The 13434-nt window shown below is 41.2% G+C and overlaps 1 protein-coding gene across 1 annotated transcript in view; it reads left to right on the forward strand.

Annotated features, from left to right (window-relative positions):
* Positions 1-10394, forward strand: part of RNF144B (ring finger protein 144B) — a gene marked incomplete at its 3' end in the record, with an annotated part of 30323 nt that extends 19929 nt beyond the window's left edge. The window contains exons 4-7 of the mRNA XM_079533754.1: positions 7254-7455; positions 7867-8011; positions 9978-10067; positions 10254-10394. Coding sequence (XP_079389880.1) covers positions 7254-7455; positions 7867-8011; positions 9978-10067; positions 10254-10394 — 578 coding nt within the window. The remainder of the gene's footprint in view (positions 1-7253; positions 7456-7866; positions 8012-9977; positions 10068-10253) is intronic.
* Positions 10395-13434: the final 3040 nt, after the last annotated feature.

Consider the following 13434-nt stretch of genomic DNA (forward strand, 5'->3'; position numbering starts at 1 on the left):
TCAACAGTGGCACTTTACTGAAATATCATCCTTTTACTCAAACTTGCGGGCAGCACTCAGAGATTGTGTGCCCGAAACACTGTCACCCTTCCTGCAATGTGTTCAGCCTGGGTCCCTGAGGCAGTGGTTGTACAGGGAGAAAAGTGATAGTAGAGTGAGACAGGGCGCCAGAGACTGATGCTCTGGTGCAGGGCACACATGATCCTTTACTAGGGGATCTTCCAGTTTGGGGATCTTCAAAACTGTGAGAGATGGACCCTGTTGTCTGATAGGAACTTCTGCAAACACCCCTAGAAAAGGATTTTTTCTCAGGAGAAGCCTTGTGAGTGTTCCTCTAGTATTTTTAAATTTTTCTGATGGATCATTGGTCCCCTCATTACTGAGCAACGGCATATTAATAACACAGTTTGTAATTGAAGGTCAGAGGTACGCCAGCAGTCAGCATTCTGATTCAGGAGGCAGGTCCGAGCCAAGGCTGAAAAAGATGCTTGCCAGTCAGAAAGATGAAGTCCCACAATGATTTTAAAGACTGACTCCAACTGGAAAGCCCCAGTTGGAAGTTGCAGTATTTTTGTAAGTTCTCATGCCCTGGTAGCTTGTAGAGTAGTGTATTTGGGACTGGTCTGCCCTGACTCCGCTTGTCTTTCCTCTAAAGACTGTATTTTTATCATCCTATAGATGCATGCTTAGATGCAGATGAATTGGGAATATCTTTGAAATTGCAGAGTTTTACATTAATGTACATTAATGCACTTTAAAAGATGGTCAAATAGAAGAATGTGTGGGTTTTTACTGAATCTCATCTAGCCTGAAGTTCAGTGAGATGACCATGAAGCACAAAACCAGCAAAACGAGTACACGCAAATGTACCCCGCAGTTCATGGGCAGATGCAGATTGTAGCTGTGGTTTGCACGTATATTGAATACTTTTGAAAAAATCCCAAGAGCAGCTTTCAATTTTTTAATTCTATCTCAAATTCTACCTTCTTCTCTTCTACTCTTAATTTGTTAGGAAGTTCCACCTGTTCATAAGCAAAGCACTCACTTGCCTACAAAGCTGAACAGAAAAATTCAGAGCTTGTTACATCATCGTATTAAAGAAAGAGAGGCATTCTTGAAATGCATTTATCTGTTTTATATAAAATCTTTTGTGTTAAGAGACTGAAGACTGTGAAACTAAGGATTTCCTGGTATCTCTTCCTCTACAACCAGACAAAGCTGAACTCATGATCTTTTGTCCAATTCCCTGTTACATCTTGTTTTTGTTTCTTTTTTTTTCATTGCCTCCCACTCATAGAAACCTGAAACTTGCGTGTTTTTTTAAATCCTCCTTCCCTTTTCTTTCTTGCCTAAGTCTTACAAATCTCCTCTACACCTCTACTTCCTCTCTTCATGATGTTTCTAAGATCTGTCCTTTCTCCTCTGTGATGAGTAAAACTCATCAGCAAGTTTAAAGTGAGCCTTTTGGCCTTGTGTGTTCTTAGCAATGAAGCCAGCTTACTGATAACTTAAACTGTAACCTGGCCACCAGCATTAATGCCACCCCAGCAAGGTCCTTTTGTACATCCCAGGTTTAGCACTGCCCCTAGGACTGGCCTTTCTATAGTCATCAGTTGAGCCTGGCTGATTTGCTTCTGCTTGCCTGAAGCTGTCTTCTCAGACTTGACCCCAGCTCAGTAATGCTGCCCTGATTATCTTTTTCTGAATCTTGCAATAAGCATTGCTGATGGCACTGCTGGCACTGATTTCTGACTCTGGGACTCCTGACAGATGAGATCTGATCTGTGGCTTGTGTTTTCATCAGCGTTTGTACAACCTAGCCATTCTCAAATCTCATGATATGCAAAAGCTGGGTCGCTGCTGTCTAGCCCTAATCTCCCTCATGGTCTCCTAACAGCCACAACCACTAGGTACCTTTGTGAGCCATTCTGACACCAGGCCTAAGGCAAACTCAGTGTGGCTCCTGGAACTGACAGCAAATGTAGTCCCTTGGTATTTGTGTTCAGCCAGAGGCTTTCATGAACTTCAGTCATTATGCAACCAGATGGCCAGAGCTGATGTCAGCCAGAAGCCAAGCGAAGTATATCTTCAGAGGTCCATTAAATCATTGGAATTGCTTAATGACATAGAACGTTTCAAAGAGCTGCAAGATGGTGTATTAGTAGCATTGCTCTCATCAGCCTTTTAGGGTTTCTTAAATAAAGAGAAAATTTACTTGTGAAATATTTTGAGCTCCGTTTTCTTCCTAGTTTTCAGTTTTTCTTCTGACATGGCACTGGAAACAGCCAGTTCGAGTTAGCTAGGGATTTTCTTTTCTCTCTTTTTTTTCTTCTGTCTTTCTGAGAAGTCAGTGTGGTAAGGGAAAGAAATCTAAAGCAATATGTTCTCCAGATGTTGCTCTTTAAAGTACAGTAGGCCAAATTCTGATTCTTAGAATAGACAGGTACTACACTGTCCTGCATTAATTTTGTTCTGATCAACAAAACCCTGTCTTCAAACCCTACAAGTTCCTGTATATAGTCTCTTCTACTCTCAACTTCTGCTCTCAGCTTTTCTTGCAATAAGGGCTTTCTGTGCTCCATCTTGCTTCAGCACCCCGTTTGCTTTCTTAGAAGTGTTCGAAATAACCAAATTCTTGGTGAAGTCAGGAGAGGGGGCAGTAAAACTGCTACCTTGGACTTCTGGAGGGCGTACTTCAAAATATTTAGGACGCTGGTAGGGAGGGTTCCTTGGGATTCAGTCATGAAGAGTAAAGGGCTCCAGGAAGGCTGCTCTCTCCTCAAGAATGAAGTCTTAGAGGTGCAGGAGAAGGCAGTTCCCCTGTGCCATAAGATGAGCTGGTGAGGAAGAAGATCAGTGTGGATGAACAGAGAAATTTTTCTGAGACTCCAGGAGAAAAAAAAGAGTCTACCTTCTGTGGAAAAAGGGATGGGCAGAGTACAAAGAAGTTGTTAGGATATGCAGGGAGAAAGTTAGAAGGGAAAAACCCAGCTTGAATTCAACATGCCCACTGTAGTAAAAGAGAACAGAGCTCTGTGGCCAACAAAAGAACCTTAGCAGTGCTTAACCATGTAGAAAAGATGAGAATGCCACTATGAAACATCTCCAAACTCTCCTGTTGGTTTCTTCATACCCCTCCTGCCTATTGCCTCTGGAAACCCCAACGCTGTTCCACAAAGAAAGGCCTTTCCTTCGTAAGCAATCTGCGCTCTGAACATGATTCTCAGTTCCAAACATTTGACACATTCACAGACTGGACATAAAAATAACCCAGGGCTGAACATGAGCCTTACGGTGGAAAGTTCAGAAATTTCAATCCTTTCAGTTTGTCATGGAGAGTGGGTTCTGTGGTTCAGGGTAGGCTCTTAAATATGAAAAAAGAGCAAAGTTCTGGGGAACGAGGATTGTTTTTAAGGGAAGTTGCGATGGCTGGGATGCTGATGTGAGCTACATCTTGATGGAGCTTCCAATGACTAAGCCACATTTAAGCATTGTTAGCAACTATCAGCAAGGGAGCTGAATCTTCTGTAAGACTGAGTTTCTTGGAGGAGATGAGCTAGCTTCTTAGGAGAGCTTCAGTCCAGCTCCTGGGTGAGAGCCTGCAGACCCTGCTGTAGCAGGAGGTTGGACGTGATGATCCCTAGAGGTCCCTTCCAACCCCTATGATTCTGTGATTCTGAGATGAATTTTGATGACCTGAAGAATTTATACATCCCAAAGCTGTTTTACTCGCCTCCTATGTTTGCTACCTATTTTAATGTATCTTTCCTCTTTATTACCTTATCTATAGTAGACAGATAATATTGGGTTAAAAGTTTGTGGGAAATAATTGGTATACAATTTTATACCTATATGCTCTTTCTTCATCTGATAATGAATGTACTCAAAGCATCCAGTCTTCTTGTGCTGTGTTCTTAGAACACAGATGTTTTCAGATTTAAATCAGCTTTCTTACATATCTTTAACTTACTTGCTGGCAGTCATGACCTAGCCACAGGGCTTCTATGTAATTTATCTTAATAGAAGAAATCAGGAATTACTGCATGTATTTTTATGATGGAGTTGATGTGGCCATCAGAAATAACAAAACAGAAGAATAGGATGTGGTTAAAACATATGCCTCATATTTCTATGACAGTTGCCCAATAGTGAAAGATGATGTGAAACTCCACTTTATGCCTACTGGAAAAACAGTCCATCAAAAGGGAAATATTCCTAATATTCTGTGGAAGGCATGGGCTCATCTTTTCAGTAGGCACCTCTTGGAAGCCAGATATTCTCTCTTCTTCAGGATGCTACATTTCCCATCTTTGCCTCCCACATCTTGCTTGCTTGTATGTTTTGTGAAAACTGTCCAGATCTCTGCCTGTCACAGGCGCTGTTTGGGAAAGCGTTCTTCCTGAAAGTGGGCTGAGTGTGGCTGTGGGGAGACAAGGAAAAGGCTTAAGAGAGAAACAGCCCTAACCAAAAGATTGAACATCTCATCAGAGTAAAATAATAAATTCTTTCCTTGTTTTGACTGCTCCTTTGTGTTTATTTATTTATTTTTCTGGTTTCACTTGTGCTCCATGGTAAAGCAAACAGCATGAGACAGCATGGATTGCAAAATACCATCTGTAGGTTCTTTGTGAAAATGGAGGAAGTGGGAGAGGACGGAATTTCATTTCATGCATCACATCTTGCTGCAACCAATCTGTAAAAATCAGTAAGATTTACAACCCTTCTTGCATTGAATGTCAAAACCAGACATCTTGTCTTTCATCCAAAAACAGGATAGGTGAATTTGTGTTTCCAAAATTGAGCATACTGCAGGCACTGGAGTTTTTCTTCCTTTAGCTGCTCTTTATCATCAGAAATACTGTGTGAAGACTGAAATGCAACAGTCAGTAGTAGGGCATGGTCCTACCCAGCTCAGAGCATCATCTCTGAAAGAAGCTTGGATGGCTTGCCCATCACTGTGTCTCTTTTCTCCCCGCAAATGAAAGTACAAGCTGTTTTTGGCAAAATATTTGTTTGCTTTTGAGAGTAGAGGAAGCATGTGTAAGAGAATAAGGAGAAAGAAGAGAACTCAATTCACGAGTGGCTTACAAATAAGGTAGTATGGGTGTTTTTGCTGGCACATTCTAAATTATAGGTTAAAGCCTTTGCCGTGGATATGTGAAGTCTCCACATCTGTCAGAGGACAGACTAAAATATTACCTTTAGTTGGAGTAAGTACTTGTGTGCCCTTCAGGCAGCAGATCAGCTGGTTATCCTTACTAGGTTCCTCACTGTAAGTGTCATGCAGAACTGGACAGGAAAGGTGGAAGATAAATGAGCACAGCGAAGCTATGTTATCCCATACCACAGGGACTCATCGTGCCAACTTTAAATCTGGGAGACTGAGCGCTAGTCTTTGTTGGAACAGGTTCAAAATTTGGTCTCTCTCATTTCATGTTGAAGTTCTACTTTTGGAATAACCTGAATTAGGTCTTCCTGCAGAGCCCTTTTGGAAATATTCTGCACAAAAGGGTGAGGTAGGTTTTAAGATAGAAACGGTCAATGACTGCTTTGCTGTATTCACCTCATCTCTCAGGTATTCTCCCTGCCACTGCTATGCATATAGGTTGGAAAAGCATCCATGGAAATGAAAATCCAAACATGGGACTGTCTGATATCCTCAAAAAAGAATGAGGCTCAACTTGCCTTGAGCAGAGGAGCTCTCTCCTACGTGTTTGCTCTCAACTATTAGAACTGTTAGTATTCCATCTGCTTTGTGGCTTTGCTAGTATGATTGTTGAGAACTTACTCTCCATTTGTCAAAAATCACCCCAAATATTTGAACAGTTTTACAGACGGTGGTTTTGTCTCTTTCTTTTGTTTCCTAGCTACTAATGGATTAATTTGAAGTTGATTTGTTTCAGTTAGGGACAGATTTTGCCTGTTAGAGGGCTTTTTTTTTTCTTCCTAGCTTTAAAGAAGCAGAACACAGATGTTTGACACAGTAGAAGATAACTCAGTTTCAGTGGATTATGAAGGCTGTGGGATGTCCTTCTCCTAAGTGTTTATGCATATGTATCTACTTTTATCTATCTACTGATAATGTTTTATCTATGTACTGATTGTGTATCTACTGTTCTCCTTATTTGAACACATTTGTAGTTGTACAGTTTCTACTTTGTGGATATCTGGATCTGAATTGATATAGTTGTTTATCATGCCGACTGGAGCTTGTGCTGGATATCCATCCAGCAGCCCCTTTCAGTGTGAGTTGCCAGCAATGTCCTGCAGAGGAGCAGTGCAGAAAGGGGTGTGCATGGAAGGAAATGAGTTCAACTGTTTCAGCAAAATCTGCCAAAGAACATATTTCAGAGGTCATTGTGTAGCCTATCGTTACAAGTGGGACAATATTTTATCAGCTGAAAGTACAGAGTAATTCTGTAATGGCTATTGACATCTCACACTCAGGTATTTCTATGCATTGCTGTTTTCAAGGCTGGTATCAGAGAGCTTCCAGGGCAAGAGGAGATGCAGATAGCTCCTTACAGCATGACAGCCCTTTTCTAGGGAGGCTCTGTGGGTTGGGAGCATTTGGCTTCACTGCAGGGACTTGAGCAGTGTAAAGCAGTACATAGTAGACAACCCAGCAGTGAATGTGATTTGTCTGGGTTTCTCTTGTAAGCCCACATTCCTTTAGTAAAGATTGGAAAGTGAGAGAAATAATTGACGTTTATTATTCACTGCCATGTGCCACTGTATGTAACTCATGGTTTCCACCCACTGTCTTACCTTGACTATTGTAATTTGAGACCTGACCAATAATGCTTATATTAATCAGTCTGTAGATGGTGGGGGGAAGTAAGTCACAGGAAGAGACCTGGCATTAATTTAATGACAGTCCTTCTGCTGTTAACATGAGAGATATGGCATGGCTTGCACATGCGAAAGATGTAATGTCCTAGCATTACAAAAGACACGTGCATTTTTTTCATAGCAACAGTTACCTTCATCGTTTTTGTCTCCCTATAAAAGCAACAAAAAGTCCTGTGTAGTCTATTGCCATTATTGTGATGCATCCAATGCAGCAGCTGTTGAAGAATTCAGCTCTACACTTGCATGAGGAAGAGAAATAGCCTCAAACCTCCACAGACACAAATTCAGAAGGTTTCACTTTCCATGTGCACATTCAGAACAGGGTCTTGCATACCTCAACATGCCACCAGAATGAGAACAGGGCCGTATAAGTAGTTTTATGTCTGTTTCTTTTGTTTCAGAAGTCCATTTGGACCCTCAGAGAACATGGTGTCCTGCAGCAGACTGCCAAACGGTGTGCTGCATTGCACCAAATGAGTCGGGAGCGCCGGTGCCGGTGGAGTGCCCAGCCTGCCACATGATGTTCTGCTCCTCTTGTAAAGAGGCATGGCACCCACAGCGCCCGTGCCCAGAAAACCAAGCTCTGGTAACAACAGAGCAGGGGTAAGAGTAAAACCCACAATGGCTGTGCTAGTTCTTCTTGGCATAGGCTGCTTGTTCTGTGTCTAACTTCAATTTCATGGAACTGTTTTCTTAATGGCATCACTGATACTGTCCATCTCTGCTGGCGTTTCCTAAATAGAATTCCAGTCTAATTTCTATTTTAAATTATGCATGTTGGTTTTATATAGCATTAAAGACCAAGAGAATGGAGTTTCACTTTCATATGATGTAAAATCCTACATCTAGTAGTGGATATACTTCAGTGTATTCTATTGAATATAATAAGCTTCACACATTGTGTTAAGACAATAACATTAGATGCTCCAGAAAATAAGTAGAATCTACATTAGGAGCTGAGTATCAGCAGTAACTATATTTAAATTTCACTTTAATGTTTCCTTTCTCTTCTAGATCACTTATTGGAACTGAGACAGAAGCACCAATTAAGCAGTGCCCAGTTTGTCGGATCTATATTGAGAGAAATGAGGGCTGTGCTCAGATGATGTGCAAGAACTGCAAGCACACGTTTTGCTGGTACTGCCTACAGAACTTGGATGTAAGTGCCATGGAGAAAAAAAAATCTAGATGAAGGCTTAGTGGGGGCTGAGGTTAATCTGAAGCTCCACCCAAAGTTCTTCACCAACCTAGGAAGTCTAGTTCTAGGAATCATAGAATCATAGAATCACCAAGGTTGGAAAAGACCTCAAAGCTCATCCAGTCCAACCGTTCACCTATTCCCAATAGCTCCCACTAAACCATGTCCCTCAACACAACATCCAGCCTTTCCTTGAACACCCCCAGGCTCGGTGACTCCACCACCTCCCTTGGCAGTCCATTCCAGTGCCTGACCACCCTTTCTGAAAAGTAATACTTCCTCATGTCCAGCCTCAATCTCCCCTGAATAACTTGACTTATTTCAGATGCTAATTTAATTCCTTTTTCTCATCCAGTGCTTTTATTTATTTCAACATTCTTTTTTTCATAAGGGATTATAGCCATATCCAGAGGTCCCATGGCAGTTCTTTGAGGGAAATGAGATGTACTGGTTGCTTTCTGAAAGCTGATTACTGCATTACCTTTCTCCAATATCTCCTTTCAGTGCAGTAGCTACGAATGGTTTGGTTGAGAGTAAGAGAGATGGTAAGATCTACCTTCTCCAACCACATGGATCACAGCCTGTCCAAAAAGGGCATGGTACTGGGAAAAAAACGTTTTCATGGGAAGATCTGTTAAGAGCTCATATAAACTAGGTCTTCTTTACAAGTCCATTTCTAGTGCTGTGTTCATTGAAGAGAATGATAGATCAGTTGATATGACAATAAAGCTGTGGGATTATGGATGTGGATTATGAAGTGCAAGTAGCTAGTTGTTTCTCCAATGATACCAGCTAGTCTCAGCTTTTGTGGACTTCAGTCTTTCTGACAGGATTAAGAATACAAAAAGTAATGAACTCTGGTACGTGAGTTTCTCTTTCTTGCACAGTCACTAGTAACAAATGTGGGAGTGTGAAAATAACATTTCTAGCACTTGACATAAAATATTGAAAGATGCACAGCTTTTTTTCTTCTTTCTTGTACTCCATAGCCAGCAAACAATGAGACTTCCTCATTCTTCAATCTTTGTTTTCTGAGAATGCATGTTTAACTTAACATCATGCCCTATTTTTGGATGTGGGAGTGCAACTTTTCAACATCTGTCTTCTGGCTTGCCTCAGAGTACAGACAGTACACAGTGATTGCTTAACACCATGCTGAGCTGGAAGACCATCAGATTCACAGTTTTGGTAGACACATCCTCACTAAGTTTCAGCCTGTTCTGGAGGAAAAAAAAAAACACAACAAAACTGTATCTATGTGGTTCAAATACAGTTTTTCTAAATGAGCAAGGTTACAGGAACACCAGGTTTAGATGTAGCTAACAGCTCCAGAGCTGAAGAATAAAGCTGAAGAGTAAAAGAGGAGGCAACATCATGTTACAATGCAGCTGGCAAGGGAAGAGTAATGTAGAGCATTCGTCACATTCTGAATTAAAAATGGTTAATTCAGTATTGCTGGGAAAAGAAAAAAAAGTTATTTCCTTTTTTTTCTTCTTATAATTATTTTCTTGTTAAGTCTACGAAGAAAATGCAGGCACAGCAGAACAGAAGGTAGAAGTACCTCAGAAGATAATACCTGAGATTGCAAACTTCCTGAAATATCTTCTCCAGAAGCCCCGTTAGCATCACCAAATAACAGACTAGGTACCTGTGCAGTAAGTGCAGTGCACATACTTAATGTTTTTTAAAAGCATGTGAGGGAAGGAGCTATAAAGTAGGGGAAGGAGCTATAAAGTAGCTTGGGTCCTAAATATACTGCACTGATTGGGACTGCAAGAAGTTTCTCTGGATGAATATTTGGAAGACAGATGAGTTTGCCTGTCAGCAGCTGGTGGTTTTATGGCAGTGTCAGGAAAGTTGTATTTCCAGTCCAGTTCCCAGACTGTAACCTCCTCTTACAGCTTCTTCTTTTCATTTTTTTTTTCAGAATGACATCTTCTTAAGGCATTACGACAAAGGCCCTTGCAGAAACAAGCTTGGCCACTCGCGTGCTTCGGTGATGTGGAACAGGACGCAGGTGTGTTCCTAGTCAGCTAAGCAGAACAATCATGCATGTGTGAAGCAAAGACATTTTACCCTTCAGCAGAGAACCAAGATTGTTTTTCATGCTTTCATTTTTTAGCTTAATCCATGCTTATGCATGCACATGCATTTTATTTTTCACGTTAGCTAAATATGTATTTTTCCCCACTATGTCTTGCAGGTTGTAGGGATCCTCGTTGGACTAGGTATCATAGCACTGGTGACCTCTCCCTTGCTGCTTGTGGCATCTCCATGCATCATCTGCTGCATTTGCAAATCTTGCCGAAGCAAAAAGAAAAAGCACAGCCTACCTACAACCTAAAAGTCTGTGTCTGTTTGAGCCTGTATCTGTACAGTATACATTTGTGAGAAAGCACAACGGTTGGATTTTGGTGCCATACCTATCAAATAATGCTCCCCTTTTTTCCTTTTTTTTTGGCCAATTTTTGGGATAAGTGCCTATTCTCTACAGGCTACTCTATCGGTAACAAGTGACAGGGTGGAAGAAGTCTAGATAATTGTAGAGTACATACGGTATATGGTTTTGCTTTCTGACAGAAAAACATAACGCCATTCAGGAGCTCATACTCTCAAGTGTGAGCCACCTCTTGAGGCTGCTAGAACTTTACCATCTTCTGTCAGCCACACATGAATCAACTCTGCAGTATTCATCTGCTTTTGCAGGCCCAGTTGTTACTGTCATGCTTTCCGTTGGTTCTTGGTGAAAGTCTCTGAAATTTTTGAGTGTGTTTTAAAAGGGGAAGAGAGGAGGCTTGATGTTTTTCTGTCTGCCAGCTCATCCCATTAGAGGTAACAAACTGTTAAAAAACGTATTTGACAGTTTTCTGTCAACTGGCAACCGTGGCATTTCTTTCAGCATTGAAATCGATGGGTTTTATATTACTGATTCCAATGACAATTAAAAGCCAACAAAACTATTTCGAAGACAGAGCTGCCTTTTAAGAGACTGGACTAGCTTGAGAAAGCTGTATTTTTTTCTGATCAGACATGCTGTATCTACTTAGAAATATAAGGAGTTTGTATATTTCCCTGCTATTGGGCATACCTTTTGTCAGTAGCATGGGAATAATTTCACCTTGAATCTAATAATTTAGGAAAGGCAGTGATACAGCTCCTATTCTTTCAGTACTGCATTCTTGGTTGTGTGTGTATCCAGTGACCTCATGTCCGTGGATGTACCGAGTGCATAATGCACAATTTATTTTCTAGGTAGTCAGTATATTTTTTCAACAGTTTACCTGGAATAGCAGCAAGAACCCTGTAATGTTACTCAGAAAAGGATAAGGAAAACCCTCTCTTGGACCTTCTGGACCTGCTGATGTAAATACTTGAGAAATGCTGTGCAACCATCAGTCCACAGGTGGATATTTCTTCTGTCCTGCTCAAGGTTAACAAACTGTTATATATATATCATTTTTTAGTTATTCTGGATCTGTCATTTAATACAGCCTTCATTTTCATTTGGTGCCTCACCGTCAAACTGATTCAGACCCTACTATCAGTTACACCTATATAAATTCACTGAAAGCTCCCTGAAGAGCTGAAGTTACTTCGGGCTCACTCAGGAGTAGCTGAGATCAGACTCTGCTCCCCCGAGTTTATTTCCTTAATGGCTGGTGCTCCTCATAACCCTGGTCAGCAGCGGCTTTTGTTCTGGGCTCCCAGTGCATTTTATATCTGTGGGAACTGATATGAGTTTGCACTATGTGATCAGTTGTAATTCCATACCCCTTGTGATAAGGGCTGCAATATTTAAATGAGATGCTTGACCTGAGCATTGTCTCAGGCTCTTCCTCCTCTTGTCTACCCTCCTGCATGCACACGGTGCAAGGCACCAGAAGGATGTTGTGAAGAGCATCTCTTCTGTTGCATTTGGCTGAACCTCAGGAACTTTGCCTTCTTGGCAGTCATAAATGTGACCTTTCTTTGTTTAACGTCGCCCTCTGGTTCCTGTAACAGAAGTGGTAGATGTTCTTATTTTAAGAAAGTGCAGTCTGTTGAGCAGACTAGCATGGACAAAGGCCTTAAATGATACTGTCTGTTTTACTTTTACATTGATTTATTTTATAAATGCTGTCTGATTTTGTTACCAGTGGCGGTGCTCGCCAGTTGGAAAGGCTGTATTTATTCTTCATCCGTAGCCTCTAAGGGAAGCAGAAAAATAGTCAGTACATTTTAAATGTAAAGTGCAATGCAGGCAACTACAATTTATAATAAGTGGAGAATGTTTTCTGTATGGTTGTTGTTTTTCTTTTTTAAGAATAGTAATGGTTGTGCTTGGGGGCAGTTATGGCATATTAAAGTATCCAGCCCTTGGCTTTGCACTATTTTTCTATCGACGTTTTTATGGCACTGCTGTCATCTTCAGCTTATTTGCAAACTTGCAGTTAAAAGTCTTACTGTAAGAAAGCATCAAGAACAAAGGTGTAAGAGCTGTACAGTGACCAAACAGCTATACAGCTGTACACTGACCATAACCAGCACTGTGAGGTACTGGGAGTCTTTGTGTGTTGAACTTAGTTGTTTTTTCATGTTTTGTGATCATATTTCTGCTAGCCAGTTTCTTTCTTTGCCTGCTTCCTCTTTCCCTTGCAGATGCTCAATGAAATGAATGTTTCTCCTGATTTTTCATTAATACTGCCATGTTAATGAAATTACCAAGTTCTTCCCTCTGTTAAAGGAATGCAACTGGAGGCAGTATCTTACTTGGAGTACAGTAGGAGGATTATTTTACTTAAAAGGCTTTGCACAGTGTACTGCATTTTCATTGCATAGGGATTCCTGAGTATGCTTTAAGTAGACTGTGACCTTGCTAGTTCATAAGGCTCAACTAACTCAGCTGTGCAGAAGTTCTGGGAGCAGTCGGGCCCTACCCCTTGTTTTCCAGTAGACAAATATTTTGCACCAACTCATCACTCTTAAAGGCTTCCAAAGAACTATATGAGCAAGAGACTTTTTACAGTGTTTCTTTCTTTCAAAAACAAAAATTATAAGAGAAACCATAGAATCATAGAATGGTTTTTGTTGGAGGGGACCTTAAAGATCTTCTAGTTCCAACCCCTCAACCACAGCCAGGGTTATCAGCCACCAACTCAGGATGCCAAGAACCCATCCAACCTGGTCTTGAATGCCTCGAGGGATGAGTTACCCACAGCTTCTCTGGGCAGCCTGAGCCAGTGCCTCACCACCCTCTGAGTAAAGAATTTAATCCTAACATCTAACCTAAATCTCCATTCTCAGCCATTCCCCCCTGTTTTATCACTGTCAAACCATCTAAAAAGTTGGTTCCCCTCCTGCTTGTAAGTTCCCTCCAAGTACTGGAAAGCTGCAGTGATGTCTCC

This window comes from Tetrao urogallus (assembly GCF_951394365.1).
Source record: "Tetrao urogallus genome assembly, chromosome: 3".
NCBI lineage: Eukaryota > Metazoa > Chordata > Aves > Galliformes > Phasianidae > Tetrao > Tetrao urogallus.